Here is an 18,559-nt window from a genome sequence, read left to right on the forward strand (position 1 = left end):
CCGCATTTCGAGCAGCCTTTGAATTGGGACAGCCTTCGGCACGCCGCTGTGACGTAATCGGCCTTGAAATGCGTACTTTAAGGCTGCAGACCCTGAATTGGGATACAGCCAATATATACACAAGAGGGTGATCAGTGGAAACACATTGGGAAAACAGCTCTGATGAATTAAATATAACGAGACAGGGAAGCCAAACCAAACACACTGAACACGGGATGAAATGCTGTCAAAATAAAACAGGAAGGACACGAACGCACGAGCTTGATGCAGAAACGGGGATAAACAAACAGAGAGACAAAAGACGAAACAGAAGGAGAAGACAAAACACACTGACACAACTAAGACACACGGAGGGCGAGTGAGCAGAGACATGGATGACGCAACAGACTCTCACAAGCGACACAGGGATGAGACAAACACACAAGTGGAACCTCACAGACAACAAACCATAAACTGGAAATACAAGAAAACTCAGAAACACAGAAAGAACTAAACTCCTGCTTAAACTGTATAAACTTAAACTTAGACCATCTTCACACTTTCACAGAGAGACTCACAAAAGCAAAATAACCTCAGAATCTTTGGTCAACGACCCAGCACCCTGACAGATTGACATCATTGTAGTCAGAGCTCTCCTCTGCGTCACCACGTTGCCCTGTTGAGGTGATCAAATGAAAGCATTTCAAAACACGCATGGACTTCAATGTTAAACACAGTTATTATATAATCATCCAGCTTCCACAAGCTCAATATTAATGAAAGTTTATACTTTACCATTTTCAGAGTTTTCAGACCTTCTGATTATCTCATAGCCACAATGATCACCTGCAGGTCAGAGAAAATCAGTCACCTCATGTCTGTGATGCTATTTTAAACACAAATATTATTGAAAATAACATTTATATTAAAAGCTGCAGCAGATTTAATAAGTACAGTCTTGTTGCAAACAGCAGCATAATATTATAACTGGATGAAAAACTAACCAGCAAGAAGAGAAGAGTACACTTGCTGCTGATGGTGTTGATTAAACATCTGCTCATTAACAGCACCTTTATTAAAAATGTAGAATAAGACTTTTGCTTTTAAATGAACCTCATGATGCATTTGCGTCTTTGAAGGATAAAGAGTTTGTGTTAAGTAAAGGAAAAGGTCTCACTGTTGGTTGTTGTGCAGCGATACAACAAGAGCAGGAGAATAAAAATGAGAGAGACTCCACAAACCAGTCGAACAATCAACCACACAGGAGATGAAGAGCTGTCAGCTCCTGACACAGTTACTGTGACAACAAACAATAAAGTTTAACTATACTTTATAATTCATAAAATCATTTTAGGAAACTTCTCAGAAAATAAAGCGAGGTGACTTCAAGCCTTAAAACAAAACTCATTTATAAAAATCCATCACATGTTTTGATCCTGCTCACCTTTAACTGACATCCAGCTCTGTGCTGACTCTCTTCCTGAGTACTGACACTTGTAGAAACCTTCATCAGACTTTGACACTGCAGAGATCTTCAGCTCCCCTCGGGGATCATTTTGAAGAAGTTTGTCATTGTGATAGAAAAACACATTGAGAACACAAAAAATACTTTCCAAACTGCAGCTCAGACTAACAGAAGCTCCCTCAGTCACAGGATGAACAGGACTCACCAGGATAGGACCATTACCATCATCTGTGACACAATCACACACAATTGTTTCAGTCACATCAGCTGCTGCACACTTTGAGAAAAAGCTGACGAACAATAATAAGAACAGATTGTACAAATGTTCATCATGAAGATCTGATCTTCTATGTTTAAAAACTGCTGTATGTGTTTTATTTTTCCCACATGAAATGACTTCACATACAGCAAAGCTGGGACAAATGTTCATGTGATGTTTAAATCATCCAAATCCAAGTAGTAAATGTATAATAACATACTCTGTACAGTGATGTTGACTGCATTGCTGAAATCTCCTGATCCAGACTCACACCAGTACACTGCAGTATCTGACTTTGATGTGTTGATGTTACATGTGGATCCAGTCATTCTCCTACAGTCAGAGTACAGTCGGCCGTCCTCAGAGAACTTCCTCACTCTCCACTCAGTGAAGTTTCCCTCACAGGTCAGTGAGACAGAGTCAGAGGTGAAGTGTTGCACTCTGTCAGGACTCACTGTGAGAGACGCTGCTGAATGAACATCTGGAAACGACATGCAGTGAAGACACAAAGCTCACAGATGTTAGGATCAACATATCATAGTGAAAATATTCTTTTACTTTAATGTTTAAAGGTCAGTGCTAAAAGACGCAGTGTTCGTATAATTTTCACCTTCAATGCTACCCCCCCCCCAAAAAAAAAACCCCCATCAATTTACATTTTTTTGCTGTTGCATTACTTGAAAAAAGATAAACAGAACCAAACTGACCTGCAGACCAGACAAACTTTGGTTGACTGTGATCAGTGTGATACTCTGGGTCTCCTCTTCCAGCTCTGCACACATATCCTGCTGTGTGTGTCTGTCCATGAATGATGTAGGAGTCCTGTGCAGTCCCACTGCCATCAGGTAGCAGCTCATAACTGGAGGATTTCTCTGATAGATCAGGAACAGCTTTATACCAGTAGAAGCTCCATCCTGCAGACGGATGTTCAACCTCACAGTTCAGAGTTACTGAGGCTCCAGGACTCAGCCATGATGGAGACACAGTGAGGACAGGACGGGGTTCATCTGTTCAACAAAGATTTGCTCTCAATGTTTCGTCTCTTAACTCTGAATTCAATGTCACTAAAATGTTGACTCACAAATATTTATGATGAACTTTAAGAGTGAGACTATCTAAACATGTCAAATATCTCAACATGTACTAATAAAAACACATTTTTACAAACTGTTTCTATTTCCAGGTTAAATGAACTATGACTCTACTTACTGTCAGAAACTGTCAGTGTGACTGAATCACTCCACTCTGTTGTTTCATGCTGTGAACTTTTCATTCTGCCCTTACAGCGATAGTTTCCACTGTTGGATGATGAAGCAGATCTAATCCTGTGTTCATTTTGATTTGGAGCTTTTATCATGCTGTTTGTTTCCCACTCATAATCCCACTCAGTGTCTCCTCCATGGATCTCACATCTGACAGTGATCGTCTCTCCTCTGTATATCTCAGACCAGTTTGGATACAGAGTCACAACAGGTCTGATTGAGGCTGTTACTGTTCAAGAAAGTACAATAAAAACACATGAATGTCAAAAATGTTAATGCCTTTTGTTCTTCATCTTCCTCCTTAATCAGGAATTTATCTGACTTCATGTTAAACTCACCAGTTTTCCCAATCCTGACTGACTGGCTGTCCTCTGTGTAGTAAACTGGGTTTCCTCTTCCTCCTCTGCACCTGTAGAGTCCTTCCTGTGAGACACTGATTTGTCCATTTGAGTGGAAAACTGCATCTTGTGTGGTCAGGGCTTCAGAGGATTTCTCATCTCTGTACCAGTAGTATTTCCATCCAGATGATGATGATGGGCTCACAGAGCAGGTCAGGGTCACACTGCCCCCTACTGGAACAGCTGTGTTATCAGCTCTCAGTTTGGCCTTTGGTTTATCTGCAGTTCAGTTTAGAAAAAGAACAAAAGTCAATGACTGAATCAAACCAGTTGAAATAACTTGGTGGAAATATGTCAATAATAAATATCACATAACTTTAATGGTGAAGCTACAACAAACTGTACAACTATCACACAAACACAACACTAATCTTTCATATTTAATTTGCTGCATTTCTAAGTTAAAAACACACATGAGGAACAATCAGTGGATTTAATGTTTCTTAGTGGATGTGGTGGAGCAGCTGAGACAGATTCAGCATTTGTTCTGCATTTCATCTTTCATGTATTAGAGCTGCACAGCAGAGAAGTTACTCTCATATGTTTTGTTCTCTTCACTGTGAATAAAAAGCTGCTGTTCAGGTTTTTGTTGTTGGAATAAAAACTAAACATTTTACTGACCAACATGAAAGACAGTTATAAAACTGTAAGAAAGAAGAAGTGCTTTTTCCTTATTTAGATACTCTGGATGAAAGATCTTACATGATACAGTCAGTGTGATGATATCACTCCACTCTGAGAAGAAATAGTCCCTCCTGCCCCGGCAGCTGTATCCTCCACTGTCAGACTCAGTAGCTCTGATGATTCTGTATTCATTGGATGTTGGAGGTGTGTTTAACTTGGCTGCTCTCCATTCATACGTCCACTGAGCTCCTTCACCTCCCTGAATCTCACATCTAACAGTGACTGTCTCACCGCTGTATATCTGAGTCCAGGATGGCTGCAGGGTCACAGTGGGCTTACTGGGAACTGTTCACAGAAAAATATCCAGTTAGACACAAATAGAAACATAAAACTTCTGATGTTTAAAACAGGAGAGTAACGTGAGTGAAAAACAAATCAACCTCAAACAGGCTACAGGGTTAAACCACACCTCGGGCTAGTCTGACCACTGATAACTGTTTTTGATCACGGCCACATCCCACTTTGTAAAATTGCTACAATCAGCACAAAGACAGTCAAAACCTGTCCAGAGGCAGGACGGCTTCATCAGGATGCACTGAGATATTCTCAAACACCCTGACCTGTAGCTGGTTTTTGATAGCATACTGTGCTACATGAAGAACTGTATAGCACAGCTGCACAGTAGCACAGAGGAAATAGCTCCACAGGGTTATACAGGTCACCCAGAGGATAGTCGGCCATCCTTTGCCCTCACTTGAAGACCTGCACAGCTCCCGCAGTCTCAGGAACACGAAGAAAATCCTTCAGGATCCATCTCACCCAGGTCATGCACTGTTTGAACGTCTACCTTCAGGCAGACATTTCAGAGCCATAAAGACAAGAACTAACAAACTAAGGAACAGCTTTGATCCCTCAGCCATCATCATGCTGAACGCTGAACAATCAGATCCAACACAACTCTCATATACAGTGTTTACATTGTTACAGCACAGTCTCATGTTTACACCTGCAGGTACGGCTGGTGTTTACATCAACACTGTAACACAGAAACATTTGTTTTGTTGTTTGTTATTAAAACAAAATCTGAAACTTTTCACTGCAAGATCTCACTTTTCTCCTCAATTTGAAGTTTTGTAGCGAAAACACATTTTTTAAAGGTCTGAATTGTTTTGTTGATGTTTTTTGGAGAGCACATTCTCTGTAAGGGTGAGTCCTTAATCTCACAATTTTGGACTTAAATCAAAAACAAAGTTGAATAAATGTTTCTATTTTCCCACCTCTCCAAGTAATCTTAATGAGCAGAAAACTTATCTGAGGGTTAATAAACTCACAGCTATTAGATAAAGTTGTTAGCACACATTACATAATGACCTCTTAGTATGGTAGAAATAAAATAATTAAACTCACGAGTTTCTGTAACAGTGACGTCACTGCTGTCCTCTGTGTAGTAAACTGGATCTCCTCTCCCTCCTCTGCAGTGGTACAGACCTCCTTGTGAGACACTAATAACTCTGTTTGCTTCATTTCCTCTCATGAGCTGAGCTTTAGAAGAGACTGAATCACGTCTGAACCAGTCAAACTTCCAGCCAGCAGAGCCCTCCACAGAGCAGCTCAGTGTCACACTGCCCCCTGCTGGTATGACTGAACTTTGTGCTGTCAGTGTGGCTCTGGGTTTACTTGCTGTTGAAGAAACAAAATAAGTAAAACATTAAATCACCCTCAAGAATAAACTTGTTACAGCACTGATCAAACTTTAAACTTTCACTGATTAATTTATCTACAAACAGAAACAAAGTAGTTTTTGTTGGAGCTCTTTAAAGCACCTGCAAGGATAGCATGCTAATGCTAAGCTAGCCAATAACCAAGAGTGATGAACTTCATCCTAACAAACTGATGAGCAGTCAGGCTGCAGCTCCATTTCTACCTGTTCATGTTTCTACTGTAGAATCACCATGACAACTGATTTAAGGTCTCTTTGTGCTGATTTTGTGTAAGAACTTTTTTGCTTTACTTTTTTCCAGTAATGATCCCAACACTGATCCCAACAAAGAGGGGAAATACCTCCAACATGCACAAACATTTGACCTCACAGCCTCTAATTTGCATGAATGTCTTTGATATTCTGCTTAGAGATGGTGGCGACTCTCAAAGTGGAGCCAATGAGAATCAATAAATTCTTATCAATTCCCATCCCTACCTGCATGTGACACATTAGACTGTTTAACAAACTAAAGATTTCACTGATTTATCATCCTCTTATCAAACTGTCATCTCTGTACATTCCTCTTTAAACTGCTGATATTTTAAGAGCCTCCATGGTGTCTCTCCTTTCTGTTTGCACAGTGAGAAAAACTGTTGTCCTGAGCTGCCTGCAGACAGCTGGATCATTGTTGGAGTTTTCCTGTTAAGACAGATGTAAACATGAAAACATGAAATGTCAGCATGAATCATGGTCCAACTCACATGAAACTGTCAGTCTGAAGGCATCACTCCATCCTGTGAAGAGATAGTCACTGCTACCCCGACATCTGTAGTCTCCACTGTGGGACACTGAAACTCTGCTGATCCTGTATTCACTGGATGTTGGAGGGCTGTTTGTGTTGGGTGCTGTCCATTCATATTTCCACACCTTTCCTTCACCTCCCTGAATCTCACATCTGAGAGTGATTGTGTCACCAGTGAATATCTGAGACCAGCTGTGCTGCAGATTCACAGCAGCCAAAACTTTCCCTAACAAACAAATAAACACAAATATTAAACTGAAGAAATCATAAATCAATTGTTACTTCAGTTTAATCATGATGTTTCGTTTTATCTCACAACAAAATTTCACCCTCACCTTGTTTCTGAATTGTAACTGCAGCACTGTCCTCTGTGGAGAAAACTGGATCTCCTCTCCCTCCTCTGCAGTAATAGATGCCTCCTTCTGAAATACTGATCGTGTGCTCTGATGTTCCAGCTCCTATTTTCTGAGCTCCAGAAAACTGTGAATCACGTCTGAACCAGTCAAACTTCCAGCCAGCAGAGCCCTCCACAGAGCAGCTCAGTGTCACACTGCCCCCTGCTGTTATGACTGAACTTTGTGCTGTCAGTGTGGCTCTGGGTTTACTTGCTGTTGATGTTACAGGAAAGACAAACATCAGACTGTCAGTTGCTTTAGGAAAAACTTTGTTACAATAAATACAGATTTTAAAGAGAAAGTAAAAAATTCAAGAATCATTTTAGAAATATGCAATTTGTTGTTTTTTTCAGTAAGTGCTTAATAATAATGATCAAACTTTACACATTCACTCAGTCATTTAGCTTCTAGCACCAAACAGAAAACATTTACCTGCATGTGACACATTAGACTGTCTTCATGCACAACTACACTACAGATTCCCTCTGATTTATTCTTCATCTATTCAAAGACAAATCTTACAAATACAAAGTACTTTATCCATGTTTAATCCATGGTCAGTGTGTTGTCTTCGTAGAGCTTTGAAAAATAACACAGCATCCACTTGTCTTTTGTGAGCTACTGCTCCAAACATTTTATTCACCATTCACAAACCAGTCTTCTTTTATGGAGGCAATGCCCCTGGAGGCATTCATGAGCCCTCTCACATGCAGCGCTCCCTGCTGGCAAACCCTATCACCACATGAACACCCATACATCACCACAGTCAGTTTGTTTGTGTCCTCTCTACATTTCCCTTTAATAATAGTCTAAAATCACACTACACTGAATGGTGTCTGTTATTGTTCGAGCACCGTGACCATCGCTGACATGGTTCCAACATCAAGTTCATGTAGTTTTCTATGATCTTAAATGTAATTTTGAATAATGTAAACACCTTATTTACAGAGAAAAACTGAACAATCAGAGAGGCTGACAGACTCCAAGGAAGTCTCCAATAGAATAAAACCACACAGGAGTCCTTTGAGTTTAATTCAGCTAAAGATGGAGTTTGTGTTCCTCATGAGACCAAACTTGCCAAAATGTGATCAACCTGTGGAGGGTCTTGTTTAACGCTGCCACTGCAGCTTGTCTAACATCTGATTGGTTACCATGTAGAGTAAGTCAGCACAGATCAATACTAGACAATCGACTGCGATGAAGTGGTGGTACTGTGGACGTGGGGCAGCCAGGTATCCCAGAATGCATTTCAATTCACAAGCAGCAACTATAGTGCTATCGAGTATAAGTAAAGTTTTAAAGTTTGTCTGTCACTAAGTGTACTTTTTTAATCCATGGTCAGTTTGTTGCTGACGGAGTGTTTTGAGCTCTCGATGCCACAAAGCACGACTCCAGTCACACAGTTTAACACCCACACTGAGTGAACACTGGACATAATTCACTGAGGTTGTATCTGTGGGGTGATGTTTATTTCATTGATTTATTTAATGCTGATTAAATCAGTTTGACTCAGATTAAAGTTTCATAGCTGCACAGTGTTACTGAAGTTTAATGTCTGACTGGAGCGCTTGTTGAACTGAAACATTCACTTGCTTTTTCTTTGATGTTTATATGTGTTACATGTTAATTTTGGATTAAAACTAACATTAAAAATATTTTTATACAAGAAGAAAAGAAATAATTTCTACCCTGAGAAGAAACGTCTGAACCAGCATGTTGATGCTGTTCATGGACACTGAAGACTGCAGCCTGTCCACAAATGGTTAAATGATCAGTTTTGTAATATAAACACAAACTGTCTGTTATCATGTTTGAAAGTTACTGGAATAAAAAATAAATAAATTAACATCTGATTTGTGATTTTATTTAATAGGCAGACGACTGATTTTCCCAGTTAAAGGTTAGATTAACACAATAAGTAATTTGAAATAATCTGGATGAAAGATCTTACATGATACAGTCAGTGTGATGATATCACTCCACTCTGAGAAGAAATAGTCCCTTCTGCCCCGGCAGCTGTATCCTCCACTGTCAGACTCAGTAGCTCTGATGATTCTGTATTCATTGGATGTTGGAGGTGTGTTTAACTTGGCTGCTCTCCATTCATACGTCCACTGAGCTCCTTCACCTCCCTGAATCTCACATCTGACAGTGACTGTCTCACCGCTGTATATCTGAGGCCAGGATGGCTGCAGGGTCACAGTGGGCTTACTGGGAACTGTTCACAGAAAAATATCCAGTTAGACACAAATAGAAACATGAAGTCATTTTGAAGCCTGATTTTCTTTTTGCTGTTGTTCAGAGGAGAAAGATTTACTGCATCCTGGTGACACTTTGACTGTAAATGAAGCTGGATTTAAAAATCAGTGTTTACATTTATTTACCGTGTGGTACACGTGTGTGGTGGCCCACCGGTGTATCTGACTCACACAGTCTGTTCTCCACACACTCCACATTTATAAAGTGATCTACAAATCCTAACATTACAGCAAACAGCTGCATTTTCCCTTTGAAGAACCACTTACAGCTACAGAGACAGGGAGTGAAGGTGGACAGTATATCCTTGTTTTTATGGCAACAAATTTACCTTGAAAGTGGTGCAACTGTGTATAATATGATTCACAAGCAGAAAGTAAGATTTACAGATGTGTGCAGTGATTTGTGTGCAACTTTCCAGTTCACACAAACTATTGTACAAATGTGTCGACACAAACCTGAGTAACTGCTGATCATTGAGGCACAAATTTTAACGTCCAGATTGTTTTTCAGATTTCTTTCTTTAAAATTCATCGTCCATAATTCAGGATGATAATAAATATACTTAATACAATACAAGATGTCTTAATAATAAGAAGAGCTTTTTTACCTTTTAAGAACTTTTTAACAAAAACTTTAAAGAGGAGAAAAACAGCACAGGCCTGTGCAGGCCTACTTTAAATAAAGCATCATTCTGCAGGTCTGTTTGAGTTCAGAATAAGTAAATAAAATGTAGCTGTGGTCCAATAATTGTAAAATAAGAAGAATAATAATGAAAACTATTTGTATATAATTATGTCTTCAGTCCGTTTCAATGAGCGATCATCTTCTGTTGTTTTCATGCAGCCACGGGCAGCCCTGAGTATAAAATACATCAGCTCAGGGTCGAAAACATAAAGATATTTATTGCACAATAACAGCAGATCTGGTGATAATACACAGCTCACAACACCTTAAATACATGTGGACGAATCACCTGACACGCACAGATCACGTCTCGTGCCCACGTGGGGTTTTGAGTCTAATTTAACTGCCAGCTTCACACAGATCCACAAATGTGAGCTGCTTTCAAGTCACAAATCATTGCTTGTTGATCATGTCGTGTGTGTTTGTAACACTTTCAACACAAATTTGTCTCCTTATGGAAAGCAGACTTTGTCATGTTGACATGAGTGTCAGAACGGCAGGTTTATCTCCAGATCCACGGCTCTGACCCACGGAGACCTCTGGCTGATGCTCAGTGTTCTGAGTTTGGCTCGTAGCTGCTAACTAGCTTTCTGCTCTGGGTCAACTTATGGCAAAGTGCAGAGATGGAGGGAGGCGTGGGAAGGTCACAGCAGCACACTTTCTTCCTCTGGAGGCGGTGAACACAGTGAACAGCTGGATACTAACATGTGGCTCACAGCTGGGCCTGTCAGACTCTCTCTGGCTGCAGTAGCTGCTGCTATAAAAACACTTTTCTTTTTCTCACTCTGTAAACTTCCTCCTGCAGATGTTGGGGATGTTGTGTGGGACTTTTATTTTTCATTTTTTCACCCAAAGCTTGCGGGAGCCACAGCTGAGGGGCGGAAGAGCCGCGGGTTACCGACCCTGATCTGACCTGATGTTAGCTGAGCTGTTGATGACCTCGGATAACAACATGTTCAGGATTAACCTTTATTTTTGTTTGTTTGTTTGTTTGTTTTATGGCTCTGTGGCTTAATACATGTAGTCTTTCATGTCCACTTAAAGTCAGTTTAGGATGAAGAAGCATTTAAAGAGAGAGGCCAAAAATATTTAATACAACACAATTTAAAGACTAACAGCAGCTAATGAGCGATAAATGTGCAGGTTTTTTTGGAGTTGATGCCACAATGTTTATTTCTACATTTGTATGAAACACATGAGAAACTTAATAGAAAGTTTAAAACTCACAAGTCTCCACAACTGTGACGTCACTGCTGTCCTCTGTGTAGTAAACTGGATCTCCTCTCCCTCCTCTGCAGTGGTACAGACCTCCTTGTGAGACACTAATAACTCTGTTTCCTTCATTTCCTCTCATGAGCTGAGCTTTAGAAGAGACTGAATCACGTCTGAACCAGTCAAACTTCCAGCCAGCAGAGCCCTCCACAGAGCAGCTCAGTGTCACACTGCCCCCTGCTGGTATGACTGAACTTTGTGCTGTCAGTGTGGCTCTGGGTTTACTTGCTGTTGAAGAAACAGGAAAACATACATCATATTATCATTTACTTCGGGGAAAATAACAATAACAAAATGAATTAATTAATAAGAAAATAAATATTCAAACTTCAAATACCAGTTCAGTTTCGAATGAACATCAATGAGTAGTAGACAGATGTAAACATGAAAACATGAAATGTCAGCATGAATCATGGTCCAACTCACATGAAACTGTCAGTGTGAAGGCATCACTCCATCCTGTTAAGAGATAGTCACTGCTACCCCGACATCTGTAGTCTCCACTGTGGGACACTGAAACTCTGCTGATCCTGTATTCACTGGATGATGGAGGGCTGTTTGTGTTGGGTGCTGTCCATTCATATTTCCACACCTTTCCTTCACCTCCCTGAATCTCACATCTGAGAGTGATTGTCTCACCAGTGAATATCTGAGACCAGCTGTGCTGCAGATTCACAGCAGCCAAAACTGTTCAACAAACAAATAAAAACAAATATTAAACTGAAAAAATAATATTTATAAATGGTTACTTTAATGTAGTCATTGTTTGTTTGTTTTTTATTTCACAGCAAAATTTCACCCTCACCTTGTTTCTGAATTGTAACTGCAGCACTGTCCTCTGTGGAGAAAACTGGATCTCCTCTCCCTCCTCTGCAGTAATAGATGCCTCCTTCTGAAATACTGATCGTGTGCTCTGATGTTCCAGCTCCTATTTTCTGAGCTCCAGAAAACTGTGAATCACGTCTGAACCAGTCAAACTTCCAGCCAGCAGAGCCCTCCACAGAGCAGCTCAGTGTCACACTGCCCCCTGCTGGTATGACTGAACTGTGTGCTGTCAGTGTGGCTCTGGGTTTACTTGCTGTTGTAGTTACAGGAAAGACAAACATCAAACTGTCAGTTGCTTCAGGGAAAACTTTGTTATATAACAAATAAAGATTTCAACATAAAAACTCAATAGTAATTTTAAAAAAATCCAATTCATTTTCATTAATTTACAATTTATGTATTTTTTTAATTCAGTAAGTGCTTAATAGGTCACGACCCTGGATGATGGGTTAAGAAGATGGATGGAGTTCAATAATAGATCTCAGGTTTCTCAGGTAGGTCGGTCCCTGATCTCAGTGTGATCATCACACTTGATGCAAACAGGCACCAACAGCACAAGAAAAAAAGTGTCTTCAAAGCAAATTTGATGAGAATCAACAACTGGCAGCAGCACACATGAGGACAGCACAGGTATCTCAGCTAACTGTTAGCCAGCTAGAGAGCCAGGAGCTAACGCTGGATGTATATAACATGATGAAAACTTTATCAGAGTGAATCAAGAATCAGGTGAGACTGTTTTTATGCTCTGTCACCAAACTGTACTCCTAAATGCAGAGACAGGTGAACTATACACTGTTAGCTGATCTGAGGCCAGTTGATTGTGGTCGCTCTTATTATCAGATTTTTTGTTAATCTGTTTTTTATTTAAATGTTTGTTTTAAGGATCATGATCACATAAATATATATGTATAAAGTAGGGGTGCAACGATACACAAAATTCACGGTTCGGTTCGGTTCGATACTTTGGTGTCGCGGTTCGATATTTTTTCGATACAAAAAATGTTCATGCATTTTTAATTTGTCATTTATTAAAATTATATATTTTAACTCAAAAGTACAGTTTTTAAATTTAACCCTAACCCTTGTGCGTGTTTTTTATTTTGACAGCGAATGCGCACCTGCGGACCACTTATGTGCAGCCCTGGTTATTTAGCTCGTCATATTGCAGCCACAGAAATTCTTTTGTCCATGAAACCATAAAGCTGCACTTTCTTTTTGCCTTATAGTCTGATTTGTCATAACTTCTCCGTTTTGTGGTAAGCTTTTCTTTGGCTGTCACTTCTTCACCCTGACCTGTCTTATTTGGCTCAGCAGAACTGAAATGCTTTTACACACTCACTCACATAAGCTCAGCGATTCTCTGCGCGATCAACCTCTCACATGTTTAAGCTTGCTGCATCATGTTTGCATAGTAAGCTAACGATTAATAAGACGATGTCAGAGGAATTGGTGCGCAAATTATCATCACTCACAGATCAGTGCTGTCGCTCTCTATACACAGTTCATACGATTGCAAAGTGAAAGCAAAAAAACAAGCGCAAATTCAAACGCGACTTCAATATGTCACATATTGACAGTGGATCACCGATGCCAATGACATAATTACCCAGCTACATTTCTGAAAGAATGCAAAAGCATTGACATATATTTTTCCTACAATAGCCTGACGGGCAGGGCAGAGATAGATTTTGGTAGCCCGACTGAAAAAATCGCTAGCTCTGGGACGTCGGGCTAGCAATATTGCAAGCCCTGTATCTGATTGAGGAATCACTCATCTTTGGAAAAGAGAGTTTATTACAGAGAAATGGCTCTTTCCAAAATAAAAGCTATACTATCCGCTTCTTCTGGGCTATATTCTCAGCAGCATAAGGAGAATCATGTGCTAACAGCTGTCTAAATGACTCGGCTAAAGTTAGTAGCATGCTTGCTTTTTTTTGTCTGCTTCCACTTGTCTTTGCACTAGGATGATGTCGGCGTAAATGTGCAGTCATATTCGTTGTGTTCCCACTAGTGCTTTCAGGTTAATCTCGTTGAAATGACCTTAACGCCACAACACGGCAAATCTCCGTTAATGAGCTACCGCCGATCGCTCCGTGCATGGGGCTAGACGGCCAACACGTTAACGAGCTAACTGCGCTAACACACTAGCTCCCACCCATGTAATTGAGCATTGCGTGGCACATCCAACATACTGTTTTACTTTAGTCCATGACTCGCTTACCTTCAGGGTCATACGTCACATGAAAACCAAAATAATTCCAAACGCCAGATCTGAATGAGGGTGGGGGAGGTGCCCTGCGCTCTTCCTTCTGACGATGCTGTCTGTGTTGAGCGCTCAGTAGATCTGCGCTCGACAGTGCAGCCTAGGCGGAGTAGTCGAACGCAGATTCACTGAGCGCTCAACACAGACAGCATCGTCAGAAGGAAAGTTGATAAAATAAATTACAAATGTTGTATTGTTCGATACATATGCATACCGAACCGAAAGCACTGTATCGAACGGTTCAATATCGATACGAATATCGTTGCACCCCTAGTATAAAGTGTATAACCAGTCAGCAGCATTATCATTTATAATTCACACAGATGTTTTTCATACTGTATGCTATCCCCGACCCCAACCAGGGCTGTGATGTGATAACAGAACTCTTCTCTGTTGATGATCAGCCTTTTCTTTTTTCAGCATCTGTATTTCCATCGTCAGACAGCAGCTCTGCTCATTCTGTATTTATTGATCATGTTTGATCCACAACTTCAAATAAATTATAAAAACAAAATAATTGTGTCATAATTCTGAGCTGCAGTGGTGGAAACTACACATGTGCAGGTACTGAAGAAACTGAGATCATCACATCTGTGTTTAATGTTTGTCACGATTTTGTCTGATTTTGTTACTAAACTAAAACAAAGAACAATATGACTCAATGAAATGTGTCCAACTTACATGATACAGTCAGTGTGATGATGTCACTGCAGACTGAAAGACTCATGGTGCAGCATCTGTATCCTCCACTGTCAGACTCAGTAGCTCTGCTGATTCTGTATTCAGATGTTCGAGGTCTGATTAACTTGTCTTCTCTCCATACAAACAGCGACTGACTTCCTTCACATCTGACAGTGACTGTCTCACTGCTGTGTATCTGAGGCCAGGATGGTTCGAGGATCACGGTGGGCTTATTGGGAACTGTTCACATAAACACATCAAGTTAGAGATTGATGGAAGCATAAAGTCATTTTGAAGCTGAGCTGATTTTTATTGCTGCTGTTAAGAGTCAAAAGATTTACTGCATCCTGGTGACATTTGGACTTGAAAATAATAAGATGTGTTTTTATGAAACAAATTAAAGCAGTTAATTAATATTCTGAGTAAAACCACAGAGTGACTGCACAGACCTGCAGGATTTAACTCATTCACTGTTTATAAACCCATTTAGTATCTTAAATAACACGATGCACAAACAGAGAAACAGGATGTGATTTAAAATGGTGCATGAAATATAAAATATCAGATAAAATTATACATATTATATAAATGTGAAGAAATGAAAGAAACATTTCTCACCTTCAGCATTAATGTAGAAGAGAGAACCGAGCACTAAAGTAAAGATTAAACATCATCAGCATCAAACTGACAGAAAATCAAACTCAAAATGAACAAAAGTGTTTTTTAAAGATTAATTTTCACATGACGCAGTTACTGCTCATCAAAATATTTCTGTGCATAAAACACTATTAATATATGAACTTGTACACAGCAATGAGTCAAGTGCAACAAGCAGCGATGTATCCAACACGATACTCCAGACTAAACTGAACCAAGGAACCAGCCAACATTTGTCTGTAACTTTCATAAACATCACAAATATGCTTTGTTCAAACTCTCACATAAACACTTCAAACCAGTGATACACTCTAATTCTCACACATGAGAAACACTTTCATTAATCAGTGCCATTCAAACAATGTCACAAATGTACTTACACAATAACCCCGTCATGCAGAGCAAAGAGTGCCCCATCCTCACATCCAGCCCTGCTGCACTCTGATCCTCAGCTGATCTCAAACACTTTGACTTTACATCAATAATAAAAAGAGAAGCTGCATTTAATACAGATAAGAGCAGAGTGTTTCTTCTGACTGTGGCCTCTCTGTGCTTCCTTTCCTTTTATACAAACCTCAAACAGCTCCTGTAGCTTTGATCACAGCAGTTGTGTGACGTGTTCACATTTCCTGTCCACTGCAAACATGCAGGCTTGCTTCTTGTGTTTGCTTCTTACCTCCTGTTGTTTCAGGTCAGGTGACATATTTTACCAGCTCATAATTATGTTTTATTCTCAGAGACTTTTATGTGATGTGTGCAGTGTGCTGTGGATCATCATAATGTTGGAATATTTTATCTTGAGTCATCTTATCAGCAAATGTTTCTGAACATCCACAGACATTTATTGTGCAATACATAAATGCTGTCTTCCCAAAATGTGTTGTTCTCAGTTTCTGGCCACCCCACTCACTCACTCTCCAGGATTATGCACAGACAATGATCTTAAAATAGTTATTTGGTTTCTTCTGTTCCAAATATCACTCATTTAAAGGTGCCAGTGTTCACATTTTGAACAGACAAGTATGATGGTTTGAAAGAGGCCGTCTCTACTGTGAATGACCATCATTAACCAGAGGTGGTGCCTTATGGCGTCAGCTGTCAGCCAACTACAATCCTGTTTTGAGATCTCTTCCCAGGCACATCAACCCCCACTAGTATCTTTCTTCAGGTGACCTCAATACATCACATGATGGGGTGAGGCAACCTCTCACAGCATTCTCACCCAAAATCTCCGGTGATAATTTCTGAACAAGCCAGAAGTTGGAATTGTTTTTTTTTTTTTTTGTGGAACACAACTCACATTTACCGCTTGGAAAGTCTGAGCAGACACACAGACTGTGAGTTAGCAATCCAAGATGGCAGCACTGAACCTAAAACAACAGTCAAACTGTAAACTTTTATTTGTACTGCCACTCTTTTGTATTTTTGACTCACTAAATATGTCATACATAGAGCACTGATTAGCTTTGATTCATTAATGTGTTTTTAAGTACAAAAAGCTCCATAACGGCTCACACTTTTTGCCTGTCCCATTTGGATCTTTAGCCATCAGACTTGTTGTCTTAAGGCCAAGAAAGGTTTACTTTACCAAGTGGATCATCATGGCCTTGCCATATTGGTCCATTTGATTGACCTTTATTATAATTATGTATTTATTTTATTTTCGGTTGTTACAGACAGGACAGACATGATTAGGGGATAGGACAGGGAGAAAGAATGAAAGAAAGAGGGAGAGAAAGAAAAATAGAGGGGAGAAGAGACGGTGAGAAAGGGGGGAAGAAAGAAAAACAAACAAAACACCTGGATCAACTATGTGGAGAAAAAAAAACAGAAGAGAAAACAAACAAAAAAGAGCAACATAATAAATACAACACCATCACACTGAACTAGGTAGCAGTAGATAATAAATAATAAATGTTATTGTGCAGCACGCAAGATCGACAGCGCACAATGTGCTTTGAGGTAGCAGCCAAGAAAGGTGTACAGGGAGTGCAGAATTATTAGGCAAATGAGTATTTTGTCCACATCATCCTCTTCATGCATGTTGTCTTACTCCAAGCTGTATAGGCTCGAAAGCCTACTACCAATTAAGCATATTAGGTGATGTGCATCTCTGTAATGAGAAGGGGTGTGGTCTAATGACATCAACACCCTATATCAGGTGTGCATAATTATTAGGCAACGTCCTTTCCTTTGGCAAAATGGGTCAAAAGAAGGACTTGACAGGCTCAGAAAAGTCAAAAATAGTGAGATATCTTGCAGAGGGATGCAGCAGTCTCAAAATTGCAACGCTTCTGAAGCGTGATCATCGAACAATCAAGCGTTTCATTCAAAATAGTCAACAGGGTCGCAAGAAGCGTGTGGAAAAACCAAGGCGCAAAATAACTGCCCATGAACTGAGAAAAGTCAAGCGTGCAGCTGCCAAGATGCCACTTGCCACCAGTTTGGCCATATTTCAGAGCTGCAACATCACTGGAGAGCCCAAAAGCACAAGGTGTGCAATACTCAGAGACATGGCCAAGGTAAGAAAGGCTGAAAGACGACCACCACTGAACAAGACACACAAGCTGAAACGTCAAGACTGGGCCAAGAAATATCTCAAGACTGGTTTTTCTAAGGTTTTATGGACTGATGAAATGAGAGTGAGTCTTGATGGGCCAGATGGATGGGCCCGTGGCTGGATTGGTAAAGGGCAGAGAGCTCCAGTCCGACTCAGACGCCAGCAAGGTGGAGGTGGAGTACTGGTTTGGGCTGGTATCATCAAAGATGAGCTAGTGGGGCCTTTTCGGGTTGAGGATGGAGTCAAGCTCAACTCCCAGTCCTACTGCCAGTTTCTGGAAGACACCTTCTTCAAGCAGTGGTACAGGAAGAAGTCTGCATCCTTCAAGAAAAACATGATTTTCATGCAGGACAATGCTCCTTCACACGCGTCCAAGTACTCCACAGCGTGGCTGGCAAGAAAGGGTATAAAAGAAGAAAAACTAATGACATGGCCTCCTTGTTCACCTGATCTGAACCCCATTGAGAACCTG

The 18,559-nt window shown here is 40.3% G+C and overlaps 1 protein-coding gene across 1 annotated transcript; it reads right to left on the reverse strand.

The window, feature by feature from the left end:
• Nucleotides 1–572: 572 nt before the first annotated feature.
• LOC146714541 (Fc receptor-like protein 5) lies at nucleotides 573–15,227 on the reverse strand. Its single transcript, XM_085440230.1, has 15 exons — nucleotides 15,212–15,227; nucleotides 14,871–15,110; nucleotides 11,901–12,179; nucleotides 11,528–11,788; nucleotides 11,057–11,329; nucleotides 8,838–9,104; nucleotides 6,827–7,099; nucleotides 6,451–6,717; nucleotides 5,395–5,667; nucleotides 4,066–4,332; nucleotides 2,411–2,710; nucleotides 1,924–2,184; nucleotides 1,424–1,672; nucleotides 1,157–1,276; nucleotides 573–655 (listed from the first exon to the last, which is right to left on the reverse strand). Exons 1-15 carry the CDS (start codon nucleotides 15,225–15,227, stop codon nucleotides 573–575), a joined length of 3,429 nt encoding a protein of 1,142 aa, XP_085296356.1.
• Between the last annotated feature and the right edge of the window lie 3,332 nt (nucleotides 15,228–18,559).

Source organism: Copadichromis virginalis, linkage group LG3 (genome assembly GCF_057382275.1).
Source record: "Copadichromis virginalis isolate Kocher_CV1m ecotype Utaka linkage group LG3, C_Virginalis_male_GT1.1, whole genome shotgun sequence".
Lineage (NCBI taxonomy): Eukaryota > Metazoa > Chordata > Actinopteri > Cichliformes > Cichlidae > Copadichromis > Copadichromis virginalis.